This window comes from Ascidiella aspersa, chromosome 4 (assembly GCF_963924565.1).
Source record: "Ascidiella aspersa chromosome 4, kaAscAspe10.2, whole genome shotgun sequence".
Taxonomy (NCBI): Eukaryota; Metazoa; Chordata; class Ascidiacea; order Phlebobranchia; family Ascidiidae; genus Ascidiella; species Ascidiella aspersa.
Window position 1 is genome coordinate 1,840,595 of NC_139450.1, and position 19,905 is coordinate 1,860,499.

At 35.4% G+C, this 19,905-nt stretch overlaps 3 protein-coding genes across 3 annotated transcripts in view; 1 reads left to right on the forward strand and 2 right to left on the reverse strand.

Annotated features, from left to right (window-relative positions):
* Positions 1-1,917: 1,917 nt before the first annotated feature.
* On the reverse strand, positions 1,918-6,098 carry LOC146146592 (cytidine deaminase-like). Its single transcript, XM_083386640.1, has 3 exons — positions 5,722-6,098; positions 3,185-3,239; positions 1,918-2,549 (listed from the first exon to the last, which is right to left on the reverse strand). Exons 1-3 carry the CDS (start codon positions 5,961-5,963, stop codon positions 2,439-2,441), a joined length of 408 nt encoding a protein of 135 aa, XP_083242766.1. The 5' UTR covers positions 5,964-6,098; the 3' UTR covers positions 1,918-2,438.
* A 4,008-nt stretch (positions 6,099-10,106) lies between these two features.
* On the reverse strand, positions 10,107-12,224 carry LOC146146593 (all-trans-retinol 13,14-reductase-like). The gene has a single exon (XM_083386626.1). The coding sequence runs from the start codon at positions 12,165-12,167 to the stop codon at positions 10,320-10,322; it is 1,848 nt and encodes a 615-aa protein (XP_083242752.1). The 5' UTR covers positions 12,168-12,224; the 3' UTR covers positions 10,107-10,319.
* Positions 12,225-14,931: 2,707 nt separating this feature from the next.
* Positions 14,932-19,905, forward strand: part of LOC146146594 (WD repeat-containing protein 11-like) — a 34,164-nt gene continuing 29,190 nt past the window's right edge. The window contains exons 1-6 of the mRNA XM_083386893.1: positions 14,932-14,984; positions 15,305-15,413; positions 16,698-16,851; positions 17,632-17,811; positions 18,519-18,591; positions 19,405-19,503. Of these exons, the coding sequence (XP_083243019.1) occupies positions 14,932-14,984; positions 15,305-15,413; positions 16,698-16,851; positions 17,632-17,811; positions 18,519-18,591; positions 19,405-19,503 (668 nt within the window). The remainder of the gene's footprint in view (positions 14,985-15,304; positions 15,414-16,697; positions 16,852-17,631; positions 17,812-18,518; positions 18,592-19,404; positions 19,504-19,905) is intronic.

Sequence of the window (19,905 nt, forward strand, 5' to 3'; positions counted from 1 at the left end):
AGATTACTCCGTTATTGTGATATACAGTTATAGTGTACTGTTACGCACTGTGTTTTTTCGACGAACGAGCACTTTATGGCAGGTTTACGACCCTGAACAACAGCTTACAATAATTAAATGAACAACAGGCCCTAGACTTGCAGTAATACGATATACGAGGTGGTAAATAACCTTGTAACCTTTCCTCATTGTGACTAACCTTTTTTCATGGTCACTCGAAAGAAAATAATTCTGATAAAATCCTAGCCGTAATTGAGAAATTTTTTGGAAAGAACAGGCCTTCAATTAATTGCAAAGAACCTTCGGAACCACACTTGCAAACCCCTTTTGCAAATGTGGTTTTACCCCAATCGACAAGTGATTAATCTCTAACAAACAAGTTTATGCTGATTCACCTGTATGATCTATCTTGAGAATATTACCCCCTGCCTCAACTAACAGCTCATAACTTCCCTATAACTCCCCTTGAGATAAACTTTGTGTGACAGTGCAATTAAAACGACGAATTAGCCACAAAAGGAATATAATTAGCTTTTGTAGGCTCAAGCTATTTGTTGCCAACTTTCTGGTAAACCGTTTTTTGACAACCACGCTTGCTTATAGAGTCAATGGCGACTAGTTATTGCAGAGTATTAGATCGCGAGTTCGAATCTCAACACATACGTCTTTTCTACACTTGCTAATCCCTTGCCTGCAACCATTTCTGGTTGATTTAGTTTCTTTTTAGCTCGCTTTGCGTTTGATTTTTAATTTAGAAAACAACTGGTCGCCGTTCGTGAAATACAACGTTGTCGAGACGTACATAACCTTTCATTAAAGATTTTTGATTACTGACCACAACGTCTTCCCTACAAAGAACAACTGCGGTTTGCCGTGGGGCATTTATTCCAAGATTCGTGTCCATTGTGTATCAGTACTGTTTTGACCTAAGCATTCCGGATCGCTTGGGGGCATTTCATGTGCGAAATTATTTTTGTTTTAGACAATCGGCTTTGATTGGACCTAAGTTTAATATATATATAATGTATTAAAATGTAGGTTATTTCAATAATTTCCTGCTTTTATTGAAACATTTTGCTTAGATTTTGACGCATGCTATGTTATATCGATCTTATTGGATTTACTAAAACTTGACGCGAAAAATAACAAAAAACATTACTGTTAATACTTAATACTAATCCCCCACCATAAGTTTGGCTACTTTAAAAAGTGCCCTGGTCCAGACGCATACGTCACGATCAACTTTTAAACGCATGTAGAACCTACGTGTAATGCAGCAATTTTTTGCGTCATTTAACAATATACGACAAGATGTGGTAGCCGCATATTGGGAATTTACTTACAAGTATTTTTATAAGTTTGTTATAAACAACAAATCAGCAATCCGCAAATCACTCGATCAGAAATGTATAAAATTCTCCTAAGTTTAGCGCAAATGATTGAGTTACCTTTACTTATTCAAAATGCCCTTCCTTGTATTACCATTCCATTTTTATCGCAAAAATTTGGCGCAACGACATAAAACAATGGCTATCCAATTACAACAAGTATTCTCGCCCAAATGACGTTTACCTGTAGTTAGACTTTATCAATAAACATTGTAATATAGACTAAAAACGATTATTTATCAAAGCACGTCCCCGTGACCGTCCCAGTGACCGTCCCACAATCCGCATTTACAACTATTCCTTTCTCTGAACTACATTATACATAATAATGTTTGCCTTTCCCGGATCAAGTGTTTCCCTATCGCCGACTTGTAGATTGAGTATAAATGGCATGTTTTCCACGCAGAAAGCGTTTTACAATGTATTCCGTATTTTAGTAATGTCTTGTCGTTTTGCTGTTTATTTCATAAAGGCAAAATAAAATATAATACTTTAAAAATTTGTTACAAAAACACCCTTTTGTTTTAAAACAACACGCCAAAGTATATTTTAATAAATTTTGTACGCCCAACCACTATAGCATCTGTAATAAATCGTTTTGTAAACATTCGTGCTGACTGCGAGCACAATAATTAGGCTGTACGTTGGTAAATTTCATTTGTATTTTTCAGTTATACGAGGGTGGCAAAAATTAAGTTTTAGAAAATTTGAATTACATAAGCTGCCATCAGTTGTACGTGAATTACGTGAGCTATATACAGAGTTGCAATGTTTTAACCGTATTGATAAAAAAACTTACTATACCTACACTATAGTAGATTTAACTATGAAGTTCTAAAAAGACAATTGATGTCGCAAACATTCTTATTTACAATCGTCTTGTTTGACAACGCTTTGTAAGGCAAAACATTTTATAAACACGATATATATTCTTCTTTATTATTAATCAAAAACTATAACAAAAGATATATAATACAAAATTAAGAAAGGATAAGGTTGTCAAACGGGAATTGGCCATTAACTGTTCAATCATGGAGATTTTTGAAGGTTTTACATTTCCAAATCCTCTGGGCCAAAGGAATTGGGAAGGAGCTCTTCAATACTGGAGGTGTCATAATTGCCATCCTTATCTCCACAGTACACCTTCAGGTCTTTGCTAAACTAAAAAGCAAGGATCGGTTACAGTTTACAAACATAAAACCAATGACATTGTAAGAACAAGCCATGACACACTAAGTCTATAGTTCTGCTAAGGTCTAATTCATTGGCATTTAAAAAAATATAATATGGTGAATTTTTTACCTTTTATGTTGTAACACTAAAACGATTGGACATCCCCATAACACTTCTGCGTTCAGCTAAGACCCAAATTTAAATAATGGGTAAAAAAATGTTACCTAAGTGATTTTCCTATATAAATTGGACAACATTAGTAACATATGTTCAACAATCACTTCAGTCCAGGCCTTAAGGCAACATATTTTATGTAAGTACTCCTAGTAAATCAAGGTATTTGGCGCCAATGACTTGGAATTATTAAGTTGACCCTTTACATACAATGACCCCGGAACAGTCAGCCAAATGTCATCTTAAAGTTGTTGTTTAAAAATGCGTACATGGTAAAAACTAAGTTACTGCGTTGGTTTAAAGAGCAAAGGTTTTGAGATTTTTATTCACAAAAGCAAACCATTTATAAACGTCCAGTATAACTTAAACTGTGTCAATTTTCTAATGACTTTCAACGTGTGGCAACAAAAACAATGACTCTTATATTTTATGCAAACAAACAGTTTTACCTCTCTCATGGTTTGACGACACATTCCACAAGGATATATCGGAGTTGGGTTGTTTCTGTTAAAACAACCGATGGTTACCAGATCAACTATAAGTGCATATTGCGCCTTAAAATCCCAGTGTTGTAAACAATAAAGCAACCATTGGCGTATGGTTGTTTCTCGACTCGTTCCCTTCTGAGCCTGCATAGCTCAGTTGGTAGAGCGATGGTCCCGGCTTGACCGGTCGTGAGTTCGAACCTCACTGCAGGCTAGTTGTTTTTCTAGTCTGCCCTGCTTTCATCATTGATCGACAGATTCGGTTAGAGTCTGCAATGGCTTTCAGTATACTAATGATATGTAAGCCGTAATCGTTGGTCAAAAAGCAGCTTCAGAAGTGCTAGATTTCAGTTGTAAACACACATGTGTGTTCATGTTTCATTGTGAGTTGTAAACAAAGTATAATTTTTTTACAAAAAAGTCCCAGTCCAAGTCATCAGTTGCCCAAGTCAAGTCCCAGTCAAATCATAATTACAGCAAGTCAACTTTCTCTATTTTTTTTTTTTTAGTCGCATTATTCTTTATAGAGGACAAGTTTGCCAATTATAATTGTTTTAGAACAGTGCTTTTCAATCTTTAAAATTTCTATCCGCACTTTTTTATTGCGGAAAAAACTCCATCCGCACGAAACAACCACAGTAAGTTGGCAACCTTTAGTTTTATTTGTTATAGAACAATGAAAGGGTTTGTGTATTAAAACCGTGTGCCTAAGCTTTAGCCGATATAATAGATGGCTTAAGCTGGAATGAACCACTATACGAGACTATACTGTACCTGTAACGCATAAGTGGGCGCACTAGCTTATTTAATTACTGTATTACCCAATGAAAAATAATAATATGCACCATTTTCATCCACACATTTATCCGCACGACGTTTGTCATCCGCATAACAATTTTTTCCATCCGCACAAGTGCGTACCAGCAGCCCACGGGTTGAAAAGCATTGTTTTCGAGATTTGTTCCTCTTCTGGGGTGATAATTATGGTTGGACTAGCTAAAAGGCGCTAGCTTTGTAAAAACAAAGGCACAAAGCACTGTCATGTAAGATAATGCTGTTCCAATAAAAGCTTTTGGTAATAAAACACCATTCAATAATCAGGTTGACACCCCCTTTATAATGCTGTGTTGACAAAAAGCCACAACGGCAAAAATCGTTCCTATAGTCTTTTTTGAAAAGGTCGTAACCATGTGAACAACGTTAGGCGTGTAACCAAGACGACTCTTCCTTTGTAAGAAATCTAAGCGTTTATTATGTAGGCCTAGTCCTTTTTGTCTTTTTGTGAGTCCTTCTGGCTATTCCTTTACCTAAAAATGGGTTTCTAGACTTTCGCTACCGGCACCGGTAGTTATTATCAAAGCCTTGTTGTTATATTTAGTTGAATTAACATCTAATGTAGTTTTTTCCACCTAAATAACCATGCTTCTGTCAATATTATTTATGAAAATCTTCTGGATATTAAAATGTTTTTTTTTTTCAAATAATTCCTCAACCTATGGCTAACATCGGTCAATGGTTTTTATATCGCTTTAACTTATAACACCCCAGTGTTATAAACAAGTCACTTATAAAATAACTTAAGTCCAAGTTAAGTATAAGTCCCTATCAAAATTAAGTTATCAGTTGCCCAAGTCAAGTGCCAGTCAAGTCATAATTTGAGTAAGTTTTTCAAGTCAAGGCCTTGATTGTCATAAAAAATAAAACGTTTAACTATCACAATAAATTAACTAATCTAATTAGAACAAAAACTCACCCAAAAATATAACAAACAAGCCATATATTGCAAGCAAATTGTTTATGTGCATAAAATTAGGATAAATAACCCAGTTTTATGAAATATTACTAGGTAAAAACACTTTTTAACAAGGTAATTGTCCAAAAGACTTAAGTCAAGTCATTTTGTCAAAAAGGCTGAAGTGCTGTCAAGCAGTGGCGTAGCCAGCCGAAAATGTTTAGGGGCCCAAAAAGTTTGGACTTTTTTCTTTAGCTTTTGTCATTGTATTAACTCCTGTAACGAACACAAAAACAATGCTAGCAAACCTTTTCGAGCAGCAACTGAATGAGTGTTAAACGCAATACCCAAAACTATTAAAAGAGCAAAAACTGTCTAAAAATAATAAAACTAAACAAATTATTAAGAATAAATTTTTATAAATTTTGGGGGGGCCATGGCCCCTCAGCAAACTGCAGTTTGGATAAAAATGGTTGTTAAATGAACAAAGGTTATTCTATTTTTTCGAGTATAATTTAACTACAAGCAAAATATATGATCGCCATTTCGCTAGTAAAATCAGACATGGCTGAATTAGAACTCGAAAGCTTTTGTCATGTTTTGCCATTTTCTTTTGCAAGGTTTTCAGGATATAAACAGAGAGACGTTCTTAACTTCGACAAAAACGCACTAGAAACAGTTCCAGTTAAAATTACCAACAATCGATCAGAGCTGTCGTTTGTAAAACCAAAATATCAATGCAACTTAGACAAAAAATAAGGAAACTTACGCTGCTATGGCGATGGCAACAAACTTGCTGTGGCCCTCCGAGACCGCTTTTACGATGGCTGTTCGCTCTGCACAAATCCCGACCGGATAGCAGGCGTTTTCCACGTTGCACCCCTTGAATATTTCTCCCCCCTCGGTCAACAGAGCAGCTCCGACATTGAAGTTGCTGTAGGGGCAGTGTGCATTTTTTTTGGCGTCTAATGCTGCTGCCACTAGAGTTGCGACGCTTACGTTGTCTGACATGCTTTTAATTATATTTGATCTTGTTTTGACGTAGCTCTACAAGTCCAAATGAGATTGTTTAACGAGGGTCTGTATTGTTTTAAAGGGGTTCACAACATAACAATGTACTGAATAATGGGAACGTTTCGTAATTTTTTGTAAGTACTGTAATTTGTATAACTTATCAATAGATTTTTTGATTGTGGTGTACAAATGTCCGGAAAACTTTTTCATTTGGCGTCAAATATGCCATGACTACGCCTTTTATGTAACTATACGCCTTTTTTTAACTAACATATTTTACAACTGATATTCAGTTTGACATATTATAAAACTTATGAACCTTGTATGAATAAAACCATATAAAGATAAGTATTACAGACCCACGCATTTAGTGCACATGTGCGCAAACTTATAGTTACTGTAGAATAGCTACTGTAGTATTTTGCACTACAAGGATATTTGGTACATCTTTTCACAAAACTCGGAACTGTCTTATTTCTGTAACCTGCAAAAGCCTAAAAATTAAAACTTCAAATTCGAATTTTGCTATCATCCAAGTTTTATTTAAACAATCCAAGTAATGCAAAAAGTCAAGTCATTTTATATAAATACCAAGTCTTAGTCCAAGTTATGGCCGAAAATAAGCAAGTCCAGTCCAATTGTAAGCGTAAAGATTTAATGTTGAAAGATTTGAATTATTAAATTGATTCAATTCTGAACTAACTTTTGCATCAAACATAATAAATTAAATAGCTGGTAATCTAGGTGGTTTACTTGTTATCGTGGCAATACGTATACTCTTAGTTTCTCAAAAACGTAAACTTAAACGCTTATGTTGGTTTCTCTATACGTCAATTTCCATATGAAGTCTAAGTCAAGTATTTTTTACCACATGACTTGAGTCAATAAAGCCATTTCGCCTAAAATCAATAAAGCTTTTTTTTCCGCTAACTAGCGAACTGGTTTCCGATGGCATTAGGAACTAAATAACTCTCACAGTCACAAAGAGAACCGTTTGTATGTTTGGCGTGGCCACGATAGAAGAACAGAACTTGAGTCCGTGACTTTCATTGCCATGGAGCCAAGTGTTTAGGAACAAACAATCAGTGGCTTCGATCGGTTTCCAGGACATTTTCGTTAAACTATTTAGTGTTTTTCTGGGCACCTTACAATTTCCTTTTTTTAGACCGGTATTTTTGACTTCGAATAAAGGTTTCATAAAATCGATATAAAATGTTAGCATTGTTCTTTGGGAATTTTCCGACTGCAACCTTTTCGTTTTGAATCTGAAAACACAAATATGTTATTCAAGCATTCAAAAGCTATTTTATACGTTTAGAGCGGTTGACAGATTGGCATAGCCACACAACTTTTAAAAGCACATAGAACAACTAAAGTGGGCTGTTTGTCTTAAACGTATTTCAATAGCCCTAGTTGGGTAAAAACACTTTCTGTTGAATAAAGCTAGGTCGCCTAACTTTAATGTAATAAAAAATAATTCTGGTACGTTTTCAAGACTTAAAATCCGGGCATGGGCGCCCGCACGAAGGGACAAGGGGGGGGGGGGGCACTTGCCCCCCCTAGAATTTCAAAATGCGATTCGTAGTATTATTTGTTTATTAGTATTAAGTGTAATATGTATCAGTTATGAAGGTTAAAATATTATACATTATCCATCGCCCCCAGTGGCGTATCCAGGGGGCGGGAGTTATTACCCGCTAATTTTGTAAATGTTATTATCGTTTTTTGTTCGTTTTTGTCATGGTTTAACAAACTGCTAGAAGTGGCGTGCTTTTTAAGTAATTGGGTCACGCAACTTAATCTAATGCGAAACCAAAATCAAGCGCAAAACGCCGTTTTTCGTCTTTTGTTTGGTCGACCGTAAACCCTGGATGGTTTTTCTCTTTCGTTATTTGTTTAGGTTGACTAATTAGCAAGGGTGTATTCGACAACTGACAACGCTAAGTCAAACCTTCTTTCTTTTTTCTTGCTAAAAAACGTCAAATTAGGCGCACTATGTTGATGTCCTCGCTGTTCGGTCTCTGCGCTAATATCCGATGTTGGTGTAACATTGACATTTGTTTAATTCAAGCAGTTTCTTAAAAGGAGGTATAATGGAGACTGTCGTGCGCGTTCCAAAGTATTCACGTTTATGTCATGATGGTTAACGCAAAATGATGCTCTTTAAGCATATTTTGAGACCACGTGCTAAGTGTGCAATGGACACAACTTTTTTCCCCTCAACCACAGCTTGTAATTTAGCTGACTTGGCACACAGCTCGGCGCAATTGTTGCGCTAAACGTGACAAGATAACACCTGGGAAAACCGATCTTCGTTTAGTATTGCACGTGGTGAAAGGCGTGCTTGTAATCTAGCGCTAGTTCCGTTCATGGAGCTTGAAAACTGCGCTGCTGATGTCGAATTATGTGTGATTCTACCACAATTAATCACATATATTTCACGGTCTTGGTTTATTTTTTCGCCTGAAGTTAACGATTGCACACTGTGGTTTCGCAGCTGGCGCCTGACAGGATTGTTAACGACGCACGTGGTCGCTTTTGCAGATCGTATTTGGCTGTTTCTGATTAGTTTTCTTATGACGTCTTTCAATTACCATTCTATGACGTCATACTGTCACTGTTTTATAACGTCATTATTCATTAAGTTAGACGAAGAATTGGGGAATTCCCTAAGTTGAAAATTCAAGACCCTCCTTTTTGATTTTCTGGTTAGGCCCCTGATTGCCCCCTCCTGGAAAATTTTCTGCGGGCGCCCCTGAATCCGGGCACAATACAGTTGTTCGCATAGTGGTTTGTATTTCCTTCGTAAAACAAAAATTAAGTTAATGAAGTTGGACAATTTTTTTATTTTGCCCGCGATCGAAAATCCTAACAGTTATCCGTCCCGCTATGGTCATGCCCTGGAGGCCTTTCATTGATTTGTTGATGAAAAGCTTGGTGACACCTGATATATGTGAAAAATTAATATTGCTATTATTTTTTTGGTTCACATTCGGATCTAAGCCTGTTCCAACTCTGCCAGTTGTCGGTCTTCTATCAACCTCATAGCACCCTAAAGAACCACAAAGGTTGAAAAGGGTCTAAACAACTTTATTAAAAGACAAAATACTGCAGTTACGCCAAAAACGGTATGACCCTGTTCATATACGTTATCTAACCAGCGTTGCAAAAACAAATATTAGTGTGTTGCTACAAATAATACAGTCTGCGAATACAGCCCATCAAAAATACCGGTAATTTATTATTTTGGTGTGTTGCTACAAATAATACAGTCTGCGAATACAGCCCATCAAAAATACCGGTAATTTATTATTTTGGCGTATTTACAGCGATCGTCCATACTGTTCCTAAATGTGTATGTTCGGCATGTTAAGATCTTTAGCGATTGGACCTTTATGAGAGCTGCTAATTAGTTACGTTGTCGCTCACTTTCTTATTTGTGTACTTGTAACTTCCAACGTTGTAAAATTCGCATTTGTTAAACGTAGCTCGCGATAAGCGTTTCTTTAAAATAGGGTGCACGAAATTACCTTCCAATAAACACCATGACATGGACTTCAGTTACCAGCGGTTGAGCTAAAGTTGAACGATGAGAGAAATACGTTTGACCTGTTGTCTTATCCGGGTACACATTTAATACGTGATCAGATTCAGAAATACATATTTGGCCAGTCGGTTTAACTTTAAGAGGTTACACTCCCAATTGTGGAAACATTCTGCGTTATTTTAGCTGTGTTATAGATTGCACTGCCACTGAAGCTGCTTTGTTTTGTTTTTTTGAAGAAAGTTTTTTTTTTATAAGACTTTTTGATGTGTTGGATAAATATGTACAGGAACACACCTCAAAATATAAAGTCTTTAATAAAATATAATTGATTTACTCATTTATATATCCAATATATTTAGAATGACATAGCTGAAAGGCCAAACCTCCTGTTTTTTAAGCAATGGAACAATAAAAAAAATGTTTTTTTTTGTATTCCTGTATCTGCAGTTTTGATAGACTTTTTATAAATTTAAAGCCTTCAACTTATTAATGCTGTTTTTTTAAATGGAAAGTTAATAAATGGCCATCTCCTGAACTATAATCTGCTAAAATTTCTGTGAGTTGTGTATTAAGCTAAAACACTTTGAAGCTTTTGCAATATTTTATTTTATAGTAGGTATCAATACTATTTGATATATATAATTTAAAAACAACAACAAAACAATTGCATGTGCTATATGAACTTAATTGAAAGAAACATCATCCGCAATTGACATAATGCAATACAATAAATTTGTTAGAAAAAAATAAGTAATCGCTGTTACAAGAGGTAAAAAAATTAAACAACACAGGCATCATAGGCCATTTCAACTCTTTGTATTTTTCAACTTTCTTCTTGTATTTTGAACATTTTTCACCAAGTCCAGTATCACATTTCTCCCCAACACTGAAGAGGCACCAAACAGGCCGCCGAAAGCACTTCCAATAAATCCAGCAGTGAAAACATCCTGCCCACAAAGATACAATCCTGGCACTTTGGTTTTCGCCTGAAGGTTCGGGGCATTGGCAAGCTGAAATCTTTCCATGCTATGGTCGATGCCATAGATCTCTCCATTTGGAGAATTCAAGTAGTGCTGGTGGCTGATGGGTGTTCCGCCATCAATGTCCGCAACTTTATCTTCTAAATGAGGAAAAACACGAAGCACTTGGGTCCACGCTTGCTGGACAAACGTTGATTTCAGGTTTTCGTAAACCACTCCACGCTTCTTAACCGGATCGTTTTGCCATTGGGTGAACCATTCTTTCTTGGAGAAAGTCACAATAACGCAAGTCGATTTGTTGGGGAACCTTGAATTCCAGGACGGGTCTTTGGCGGAGGGAAATGAAACAAACAAAAGAGGAATATTGGAGTTGGCTGCTTCTTCTACAGACATCGAAACGTATTTCTGTAAATCACCATCAGCGTTTGGTGAACCGTAAATCCAATAGTTTTTCGATTCCAACCCCAATTCCTGGGTTGTGCCATTTAATCCGACCATTATTTGGAGGCAAGAAAAGCCAGGTTCAATAAAATCAAGGTTTCCCATAACATCATACTTTTCTTGAATGTGTCGAGGTATTAGACTTTGGTAAGTATTGTAAACGCCAGCATCTGAGATAACGACCGGTGCACGTATTTCGCAACCTGGAAAAGTCGTATTCTCAGCTAACTTCACACCACAAGCTTTGCCATTATCGAACAAAATACTACCAACTCGCGCTCCAGCAAATACATCTCCACCAGTCTTTTGTATACCAGGAATCATCTGAAATGCGATTTCGCTTGCGCCACCGTACGGATAAAACCCGCCAGATCTTAAAAAGTGATTTATGAGCATTCCGTGCATCAAAAACGGGGTTCGGTTTGGCAAACAGCCGTAGTCACCAAACGAGTAGCTTAAAACACACTTCAGTTCTTCGTTGTCGGAAAGTCGGTCCAGCACAACTTTGAGCGAATTTTGTGTAACAAATTCATAATTTCTCAAAAATACCTTGTGTAGTCCCAATTTTGTGATAACTTTCCAAACAATTGGTGGAAGGACTTTAAGGAGAACATACACAGTGCTGGCAGCTCGCGCATCGCTCAACAACTTAAAGTACTTGTCAATTGCTGCTTTGTCATCGGGAAACTGCTTTTTCAAAGTACTTCTCAATTCCTCTCGTCCTTTGACTACCGGAAACTTCTTTAGTGGGTCGCCTTGCTTGTCTATCACAATCGTATCGAAGTGGTCATTCAGTGGCAGCCATTTCAAATTTCCGTCGGTCATGTTGTCAACTAAACAGCGGTTCAAACTGCCAAGTTCCATGTTGCCGACGTAGTGGATTCCGATGTCGTACTCGAATCCCTTGCTTTTGTAGGTGTGCGTGCAGCCGCCTATTCTACCGTGCTGCTCCAAAACGACTACTTTCTTACCAGCCCGTGCTAGAATTGCGGCGCAGGTGAGGCCTCCCATACCGCTGCCGATGATTACAGCATCGACTTGACTTGGAACAAGTTCAGGCCGAAAACGCTTTTTCAGGAGAGCATTTCGAACTTTCTTATCAGTTTCCAACGGCTTTAAAGTGTCTTCAAAGTAAATCGAAAACGGGACTTCTTTTCCCGCGTATAGGAAATTGTAAAGATAGTAGATCAGCAAAAATGTAACCAGCAAAGCTGAACCAATTATCATTAACATGGCGATGATCTGCTTCACTTCGCGCACATCAACCAACTTTTTGTGTGAACAATTGCTGCAAAGCTCACATGACCTAAGTTTGGACTTTGCTACAGCTGAAAACAACCCGTTAAATTTCCTATATACTACAGCCAAAGCTGATACAGTTTGTGATATACATGTAGAAAATTCAAGTTCTTTTCATAGCCTCGTAAATCATCATATAACTATTGACTCCATACATTTTTTATTTAGGCGTCAATGTCAGAAACGTGACATAAATATTGTTTTATCAGTCAAGTTGTTTACTAGAGAAATTCCTATCCGCTACAACCACGTAAGGGTTCAGCGACTTTCAACTTTTTGTGTTTGTTTTTTATGTTACCGAGATTGCGCCATACTGTGAAAATTATATCTTTGACTTTGAACTATGAGGCCACCATGAAATCGCTGAATGTTTGCAGTGTAGCTACACTGCACAATATAAATCACATGTTGCGTGCAACTTGACTTGCAATTTAGCATTTTAATCACAACTTCACATTAGAGACATCCAGCTCTTATGTTGAACTAATTCCTGGTAGTTACTGGGATGATAGGTGCACCGTTGCATTAAACGATCTTCAAACCTATAAAAACATAACTCCGTACAGATAACCGTAACGTCTGTAAACTTAATTTAAACCGTTTTTTAATAACTGTTTTTGCCTCAAGGCGCACCTGAAGACTCTTACATTGCATTGGAACACCAGAGATGTATAACAAACGTTAAATTAAAAAAATAATTAATAGACAGTTTTTTATTGCTTTAAGATTTTGTGATAACGTCTCATTATTTTTAAATTAAGTAATAAAATTCTATGTGTAATAAGCATTCAAGCGTAATAATAATTCATGCGTGTCATACAAACAATTATTTTTTCTGAAGCTGACACAAAATAAATAAGACGTTTTTCGAAAAATAAACATATTCCTTATTCGTTGAGACATTTCCAATGCTCTAATTCCGTTTATGATAGTGATAAAAACCGAGAAAATTGTGGTTGTATTAACCAATGTGTGCTATTTATGTTAACCAATGCGTTTTGTGATATTTTGTGCAATAAACTAATTTGGCGCTCTTTCACTATTGTACGTAAAAATTAATAAAAAAAAAACTTTCTTCAAATGCCGCATACCACAACACATATTGTTTGGGTTAGGGTGCGGGTTAGCGTTTGGTTGAAGGTGGGTCAAATTATTATTAATAATAAACATAATATTACTTGACCCACCCTCACCCAAACGCTAACCCTAACCCAAACAATATGCGTTGTGGTATGCGGTATTATTTTTTTTTTTTTTTGCATAACTTTTCACGTACAATAGTGAAAGAGCGCCACTAATTTATAGATTATTTTACTTTGATTCGAAATCGATGATATGTCGTCATGTGTAGAACCTTGGTAAAGCTAGAACGGAAATCTCAATTCATAACTATTTAGATATAAATTTACTTTAAAAGCTATCAGCTTTAGGCGATTCTCTGTACCAAACAAAAATATGATTTAGTTTCATTTTTTTGTGTTCTTTACAGAGGTTTAGTCAGTAAATTGCACAACATCATCCAAATTCAATTTGGCATTTTTGTCTCCAAAAACACCGACCAGCACAGTAGTCACCTTAAATCAGTCTACATTTGGTGACAGGGGCCAGATTGAAAACTTTGGATTTTGTGCGGGGGAGACGATTTTTCAGCTTGAAATTGCGCGGCTGTAATAACATTATTTGTAAAATTTGCACAGCTAAAAATGGAGTTCTATACTGAAAACTGTTACCTCAACAGAAATGTTGCACGTTTGAGCGATTTTACGCGGCTGACCGCATTTTGCGTTGATTTTATGCGCGGCTGAGCGGGAACTTTCCAACCTGGCCAGGGGTACACTTGCATTTTTTTATTAAATTTTGTCCACACCCGAATAATGTTTATAAAGCCTAAACTTTGCGCAACTTTAATGCACTTAATTAGATAACACTTGCGCGACAATAAATTAATTACTACTAAAAAAATATTAGTGAAATATTAAAAGTAACTAAAGTTTTAAGCTGTTGATTAAGAATCCATTTTATTGCGATTTTCCACAAAATGCTGATGCCGAAAGTGCAACTAAAAACCAAACTATTCAATCTGACCTCAAACCAGTCTGCATTCTTTGGCAGGTGTACACCCAACCTTTTTATTCGTATGCACACGTAATTTAGTAAATTGCACACCTAAATATTTATATTAAGTTAAACTAAACTCATCAAGTGAGCATAACACCTTGATTGCTCATCTGCGCCCCTAAAAATTTAACATTGTTCTGTGCTTCATAATTTGTGGCAAAAAGTGCAATGAAATGCAGACTGAACCTTAAATGTGTGGGTGATGTTTATTTTATTCTGCAAATGAAACCCTGTTGAAAGCATCATAAGTGCACCTGGGAGTTTTATAATAGACCAAACCTGCACCCAACCTAAATAATGCACATAATTCTTCTAACAATCACCTAGATTTTTTCTGTATTGTACCCAGAATATCTTGCAAAGATCTGCTATATTTTACAGACTGGCAAATATGAAAGAAAATCAATTTATGTTTTTTTTTTTAATGTATACTTTTATTGCTAGCTGCCCTCAATATTAAACATTTAATAGCTGAGTTCATAATTTCTTTAAAACATTTTTTCACAAAATACTTCAATGTTTATGTTTTTGTTACAGATTGGTTTTATTCAACATTAGTTGTAAATATATTTGGCTCATCATGGATTATCAGAAGCCACACCGGATTCAAATCGGAAAAGTAACAATAAAGTTGTCAGAAAAAAATAAAAATTCCTTAGATTGGTATGACATTTTTTTTGTAAAATTCTTTATTTGTATATAACTTTCTTGAATTAAAATCATATTTTCAATTGGTTTTTGAATTCCTAAACTTGTCTTATGTAGAAAATGAGTAAATGTTAACTGAAATTTTTTTTATTTTTCTTCAATACAATAAAATAACATTGTTTGCGAGGATCGCTGCACAATAACTGACGCTGGAATAATTTTATTTGATCAGCCTAAAAGTTGATGAACCTTGAACATAAATACCATGTTTTTTATTTATTATATCAACCTTGTGTTATTTCTAGGAGTTGGTCAAACCTGGTTGCATATGGAAGCCAAAATGCAGTTATTGTGATGGAACCAAAAGAAATGAGAGTGATCCAAACACTTCACCATGAGGCCAATGTTACAAAGGTGCAAACTAAGTTATTGATTAATTATTTTATGGCACAACGATTTTTAATAGGTATTTCTGTACATGTTGGATAAGTTTCCTGTCTTCAATGAACCTACATGGACCTCCAAAAATAATCCAGGTACCCCCAAACGGTCAAGTTTTAAGAAAAACCTGGTTCAAGCCAATACATTCCACACTTTTCAGTTCAACAATTTTAGATTTCGTACAATTTTCTTTGCAGTTATGCTATTGGCAAACAACATATTTTGATTTGGCTTCTAATCCCTTTACAAATTAACAAAATCAACTATGTATTTTGCCCATGTTTTAGGGCCAAATTTATATCCCAAACACTCTATGAAACCTCACTAAAATGTGTTTTTTGCTTTGACATTGGGCAATTTGAATCTTAAGTCCACTGTTTCTCATCAAAATACGTGAAGCTCTGGGCATCCATATCAATACATTCTCAGCAGTCTCAGGTGGCACACTATACCACTTTGTTGTGTTTACAAAAATGATGTTCCTTATTTGCACAAGTCAAATCAAATGTACTTTAGAATAACTTGTTTTTAAATTGTACTCACATATAGATTGACCATTTTACTTAAATATGATGCAAGATAGTTTGCATGGCGATTCTGGATGCATAGCTTTTGACAAGATTGGTTTGATAGTAGTTTTGTATCATTCTTCAACCACATGCAATAAATCTTTAAATTATGACCGCCTGGACAATAAGTGTGAACTTTTGATAATATTAGTCACCGACTGTGGAATGATAATTGTTCTCCAACTTTGGACAACCTACCTTCATCAGGGGACATGACCCTGTAAGCTCAATGCATGTATTACAATGCATGAAAAAAACAAAGGCGAAAACATCACATACCTCAATGTTTTTAAAGGGCATACAACTTGCTGAAAAATACTTTGCGATAACAAATGACTTTAGCCAAGTTTCAAGCAGGTGTCTGTCTTGTTTATTTTGACGGTAAGGGTGTTGCCCTTCTGGTGATTATTCTATAATAGTAATATTTTTATAGTCAGACTTCTATGCTATATTGGATGCTGCACTAAAATTAATATTTATATTTGTATGTAGGTCAAACAGGGCCGTGAAAAATACCCTTCAAACGTTTTTATCTGAAAGCTTTTGTTTTTGTTACAACAGCTTTGATCAGACAGCCATACTTAACGCTTGAAATATATATGGTTTAACGCTTGAAATATATATGGTTTGTTATTGAGAAAATAAGAAGTATATCGGACATTCATATTCTGTGCATATTTCCCTTTAGGTCAAATGGGGTCATGACAACTTCCACCACAGTGCTGGTTCTCCTTATTCTCTTCGACTTGTCTCGGAAACTGTTGGAGGTCATTTAAGTTCGTGGGATGCTGGCGAAGGCACACTCATTGCAAAATTCAACGAACCTGGAAAAAGCGTTTCAGGTTTTAAATAACATTTTCAACATATCTGCAATTGGACCATATTTAGGTTTAAAGATGGTTGTGTGCAAGAAAAAAGTTTTTTACTTACTAATTCAAAGTTACAATTGTTGTAAAACTTTTGTATGTTTTATATTAGGGGCCACCAAACGTTTTTTATAAAGTGATAACTATTAGGCCTAAGGATCGCGGGTCGGATTGGTAAACAAAGGAATTATAAAAAAACTATGCAACAAAACTGTAGAAAACCATGATAAATTTTGGTTCAACTTTAAGTTTCATCAAAATTTAGTTGGTAATGCATCCCAAAAAAACTTCCGTAGGATGTAGTTTGGTGGCCCCTGTTCTATATGCATAAATACAAGTAAAACAATTTAAATTGTAACTCTTAAATTTTGCATAAGGTAAAAAAGCGAAAATAAATCAATAGATGTTGAAATAGGTGTATTGTCATTAAATATTTAATGCATACAATGGTACTAAATGATCCATTTAACCTGCTTCAGGATTGCCATAAAGCCTTTGAATCTCTAAAAGTCTTTGAAATTTGTGTATTGGAAAAGTTTCATAGTTTTTGTAAACTATTTTTATTGTGATGGCCATGCCACTACTACTCTTTTTATTTTGAATAAGATTAAAAAAAGCAGAACGATCCATTTTTAGGTCTTCCCAATGCTATAAATTTTTTTTGAAAAGTCTTTGAATGTCTTAAAGTTTTTCCATAAAACTGTGGCAACCCTGTGCTAAAAATTCACATCTGATTGTGTGTATGTTGTTGTTTAGACATGTGTTGGTTGGGTTTTGACGATACGTCGCGTGACCTGCTGCTTGTTCTGCATTCCACCAACTGTCTTATTCTTTGGAACACTGTCACCGGCATTCCTTTATGGAAGAAACCTTACTACTCGCCGGCCAGACTGACGCAGCTCTCATTCGACCCATTTAATCATCACAGAATTGCAGGTAATCAAATTTTAGCAGTAGAACTACCTGTATTTTTACCAACAAATCTAATCATTGGAGCATAATGGTTGGAGGTTGTACGTTTTGAATATTTCTATATTCATGAAAAATTTCTCCATGTCAATTATCACTTTTCTTGCATTAAGCTTTACCATGTTTCATTTAAATCTAATTTTTTTTTTGTTATTTTACCTAGTATATTTGTTATTTTACCTATTTTTACCTAATTATCTTATCGTTGTTTTTTTATACTTAAAGCTATAACTTAAGATTTTTTTTCTGTTTTTCTGCAATGTTTTGTCTTGTTTTATTTTATCTTTACACAACAGAATTCCCAAACCTTTAGGTGTCAGCTGACTAGGTGGCCACTCTTTGCCGTTTCGCTGACTTCTACCACCTGATTTCCTATTTTGTGTATTCTTTTTTGTCTACAAGTTTGTTTGTTTGTTTATTTTAGAAACTCAGGAAAAAAATAAATTACATTAAATTTAAATTGTCACCTGAATCTAATCATGGAAACACAGAAACCAAAGTTTTGTCACCCATGTATTTTTGCCTGATAGTATTTTCTGAAATGTTAGGTAAACCAGTTGTTAGTTGCTCAAACAATCCTCGATTTAAAAAACTGTCTATATCTTTCAAAATTGTCTATAATGTAAATATTTCAATCAACGTTCTTTCTAAACTTCGAAATATTTTGTTTTTAGTTTTCGGCCGTAATTGCTTAATGCTGATTGACAACTTTCAAATATCCGAATGCCCAAACGGTGATGGAGAATGGTAGGACATTGCAACATTCATATTCTAAATTCCTCCTATTAGCTGCTAAATATTATAAAATTAAACTCAGACCAGACACTTAGTCTAAATATCTATTGCTGCCAAGTATATTCCCAATTTAATACAAAAGCAGAATACTCTAGCAAAGCTAGCTATTCAGGTCCGACACTATTAAAAGTTATTCAGTAATATATACTGGCAATGCCTTTGCTGACAAAATATATATTTATCTTTGAAGATTTTTAAATAGTGTCTGACCTGAATTGCTAGCTTTTCCAGAGTATTCTGCTGTCACTGATAATGAATTAATGTCGACATTTATCTTGCAAGGATCAATGTGTTTTTCATTATCACATATTTAATGCTACACTAATACAATAAGTGGGTTAATAAATACAGTTATTTTACCATTGTTTTAATTAGCTTGTGGTGCAAATCATGTAAAATTTTCTGTGCACCCAGTAACATTTCATTTCTTGTACAACTAGCAGTTTTTCAATTTTATTCCTAGGTTTAATGGTAAAAATAACGGCCCAAATAGACGTGAAAAGCGACATCTTTATGCGACTTAAGTGTATATAAACGGGTGAAACTGATGTGGCCTTCATATCACTGATGGTGGCATGAGCATTTGCCGAAACGTTTGAACAATAAAGCATGTCGCTTTTTACGTCTATTTGGGCCGTTATTTTCACCATTAAACTTATGAACAGATTCGTATATGGTGTTCCCAAATATTCCTAGGTTGATTTCAAATCATGTTATGATGCGATTTTTCATAATAAAACCGCCTCTTTTTCTTGCGCTTTATAGGCTCTCTCTACAAAAGCAAGGTACAAAAGAGAGCAACGGTAAGACGCCAAGTTCAGGACCAATGAAGCTGGTGAAAATGGACTCGCAACAAATTAAAAGGTATGTGAATTACTATAACAGTCCTAAATCTATCTTTTAGAAGTTGATAGCAAAATGTGTATGCCAATTTTACTAACAATTTTAAGAAATCTTAAGGTTCTACCTCAGTTTTCTTTAAAAAAGCTACTTTTTGATGTCAAATCTCGATATTCTAGCATTTTTTGCCAAAAACAGTAAACCAATTTTGCTTACAATTTTTTTATCAATTCTGAAAGGATGGGCGTAATTTAAGAAGATTAATGACGGGCACATGAAAATTAGGATAAGTGGTTCTCAACCTGACACGGGTTGTGGCCGAATTCGATGGGCTCCATGTGTGGACTGTTTTTTTTTTTCAAAATTCTCTTGGCCACAGTTATAGGAACCCGCTCTAGATGGAAAAGGAAAAATTACTCTTAAAAG

Excerpts from the sequence above, each read along its gene's own strand:
- LOC146146592 (XM_083386640.1), bottom strand. The coding sequence starts at position 5,963 with ATGTCAGACAACGTAAGCGTCGCAACTCTAGTGGCAGCAGCATTAGAC. Across the intron at positions 3,240-5,721 it reads GTTGCCATCGCCATAGCAGC|AAACAACCCAACTCCGATAT; the intron begins GTAAGTTTCCTT and ends TTGTTTTAACAG. Across the intron at positions 2,550-3,184 it reads GTCGTCAAACCATGAGAGAG|TTTAGCAAAGACCTGAAGGT; the intron begins GTAAAACTGTTT and ends CTTGCTTTTTAG.
- LOC146146593 (XM_083386626.1), bottom strand. The coding sequence starts at position 12,167 with ATGTTAATGATAATTGGTTCAGCTTTGCTGGTTACATTTTTGCTGATC.